Source organism: Clupea harengus, chromosome 16 (genome assembly GCF_900700415.2).
Source record: "Clupea harengus chromosome 16, Ch_v2.0.2, whole genome shotgun sequence".
NCBI lineage: Eukaryota > Metazoa > Chordata > Actinopteri > Clupeiformes > Clupeidae > Clupea > Clupea harengus.
In genome coordinates, this window is record NC_045167.1 from 9,770,637 (window position 1) to 9,773,594 (window position 2,958).

The 2,958-nt window shown below is 42.7% G+C and overlaps 1 protein-coding gene across 7 annotated transcripts in view; it reads left to right on the plus strand.

Moving 5' to 3' along the window:
* Window positions 1-386: 386 nt before the first annotated feature.
* The window catches only part of sox5 (SRY-box transcription factor 5), a 127,064-nt gene continuing 124,492 nt past the window's right edge, over window positions 387-2,958 (plus strand). For all 7 annotated transcript variants that reach the window (XM_031582534.2, XM_031582536.2, XM_031582532.2 and 4 more), the window contains exon 1: window positions 387-465. In XM_031582534.2, the coding sequence (XP_031438394.1) occupies window positions 440-465 (26 nt within the window). In that variant the 5' untranslated portion in view covers window positions 387-439. The remainder of the gene's footprint in view (window positions 466-2,958) is intronic.

Below are 2,958 nucleotides of genomic sequence, written 5' to 3' on the forward strand. Positions count from 1 at the left end.
CACACACACACGCACAAACACATACAGAGAGAGAGAGAGAGAGGGACACACACACACACACACACACACACACACACACACACACACTCACTCACATGTACACACACACAGACACATGAAGAGACAGAGACACACACACACACACACACACTAACCTGCTTCTTCTCTCTACCTCGGAGCCACTTGACAAATCGTCCACACCTGGTCGGTCGTTCTTACTATTCTCTTCTTCCACAGTGTCTATCTTTCAAGATTATATCTGCATTCGCTTCTTTAAACACACACTCATCTGTGTCATGTCCCTCTGCCTGCCTCTTTAGACACACACAACACACCCACACACACACACACACACACACACACACACAGATGCTAACCTATGCTCTGTATCCTTCTCTCTGCAGAGCTCCCTTTCACACAGAACCATCATTACAAAGGAATGAAGACAGCTGAGCCTGAGGACAGGTAAGAACTGATCTCAAGTCATCTGGACACTCGTTCTATTTACACCTATGCACAGGTGATACTGATAGTTACACACATTTACCTGCACACAGGTCCTATCTACACCTGTGCTCAGGTGATACTGATCCCCAGTCAGATCCACACTGGTTCTACTAACACCTTCACAGCAGACAAGGGCCAGGTTCGGATAGTCTTTTTCGCTTAGGAAGGTTCCTAACTGAGTTAAATGACCCGGAAGTATCTAAGTGGCAGCCATGATAAGAGCTGGTCGAATTCTCTAATTAATTAGGAAAGGAGCTTCAGTGCTTCCTTTCGTATCTCCTTTAGCATAGGGTACACTGGAGCATCCTTTATGAAAGGAAAGGAGATAGTACCACCCACAATTCCTTGTGACGTCAACAACAATACAATCAACAACCGATCAATGTGACCCACGTCAACAACACCCACCTAATTAGTAGCCTAGTGTAAGTGCACTCGGATTCTCTTAGAACTGTGGTTGTCTTTTCCTAAGTCCTTATGAATTCTACTTCAGGTCTTTCCTTGACCTCATAACGTTTTCCATCGAGGTCAAGGAAAAGTGGTTAGGAAGAGACAATAGGCAAAGACAATAGCCAAAGACATTTCAAATTATAAGCATAAAGACCTAGAGCATGGAGTAAAAAGCAGCATTGTGGCAGTTTAGATACCGTATTTTACGCCATTTTAATGATTAAACGTGTTAGGAAAGTAATGTTTTATGATGAATTTGGCCTATGATAGAGATAACCTGTGAAAGCGTATGTGCTCCCCAGTGCTCGCAAAGCAGAAACTCTCTCATGTGTAGAGGCTGCTTGGTTCTATATACACACAGGTGCCATTGTTTGCCTCTACATGTGTTTTGTTTCTCACTCACAGCTGCCTGTACTAGTCCCGGTTGTTGGATTTGTGTGTGTGTGTGGATTTGTGTGTGTGTGGATTTGTGTGAGTGTGGATTTGTGTGTGTGGACTTATATTGCACAAGTGGCAGCTAATATCTGTGCTTGTGAAATAATGTAATTTGCTCATGAGCCTGTTTTATCACGCTGGCAACTTTTGACATAAATCTCCAACCGTATCCATGATGAAATGTGATCAGTGGTGTTGGTGTGTGATATTGTATAACATAATAATGATGGTCTCCCAGCTGAGATGAGAATGACTGAGTTGAGATTCTGCTCATTTCATTTTCACACAGATGGGAATGAGTGAGCCAAGATTACTCTGTGATATTCACATAATAGCAAAGGCAATTAAACAGGTTGACCACATGCATATTTCAATAACAAAATATTATAATTATAATTTCAGTTCACTTTCAAGCCAAATGGGAATTGAATTACTGGTGTTTATGTTTTCTCAGACTACAGTTAATGTAAACGAGGCCAAGTTTGACAAAGATAACCAAGTCGTCAATTTCTCGTCAAATCCTCGTCAGAAAACGCACTTATTTTGTCAGCTGTTATTCCCGTCCAACAGTCCAGGTCAAGCAAAATAAAGAGTGTGTTTGCTACGTCAGCGCCCCATATGAGCCTATTATACATCTGAACAATGGTGTGATTGAGGGGATTTTGTGGATCATATGGATGGCAACCCGCGCACTCCACACTAGCGGCCAACTGCTCACGGTAATTCACTGAGCGCTGATCGCTAACACATATGGACAAGGTCAATAAGGATCATACGCCGCTCACCGTGGATTTACACATCTGATATTAATGGCTTCGTAATCCATTTAGCTTGTCAATTTTTTTCCCGTGTGCGGACCCAAAGAATTAGGTGTACAGGGGAAAAGTAGAGATGGGGGGGGGGGGGGGGCTTATTCTCAAAGAGCATATGGTATGTATGCATGTTTCCCTGTTGAGGTGAACAAAAGCGCAAATTACTTTTACTTTTACAGGATGTGATCTCCACACTCACATTAGCATGGATTCAGTGTTTTTCTTTCCTGTGAGTTTGTTGCTGGCTTTACTTTTGACTCAAAACACTTAAAGAACAGACATTACCATATTCTGCTCATTTCTCATGTCACCGACCGACCGCCCTACCTAACATTGCGCTAAATTATGCCAATGTGCATCTTTCGGTGCGTCTTTGAAATAATTGTTTGGTTTAAGGTGGAATGGGTAATAAGATATGGAAAAACAACAACAAGAGAGAGCTACGTGTGCATACGTACGTGTGTGTGTGTGTGTGTGTGTGTGTGTGTGTGTGTGTGTGTGTGTGTGAGTGAGTGAGTGAGCGGGCAGTTTAATAAGTGTGTTTGTGTTAATGAACAGAGGGAAAACACTAATGATGAGACTTCAAAAGATTGTTTAAGACTCCAACGGCTGCCGCAGGAGATTCTGATTGGGAGCTCAAGGGTTCTTTTTTTTTTTTTAAGAGGCGTCTTTGGGCTAGGAGAAGCAAACAGTTGAACACACAGACACACACACACACACACACACACACACACACACACACACACACACACAC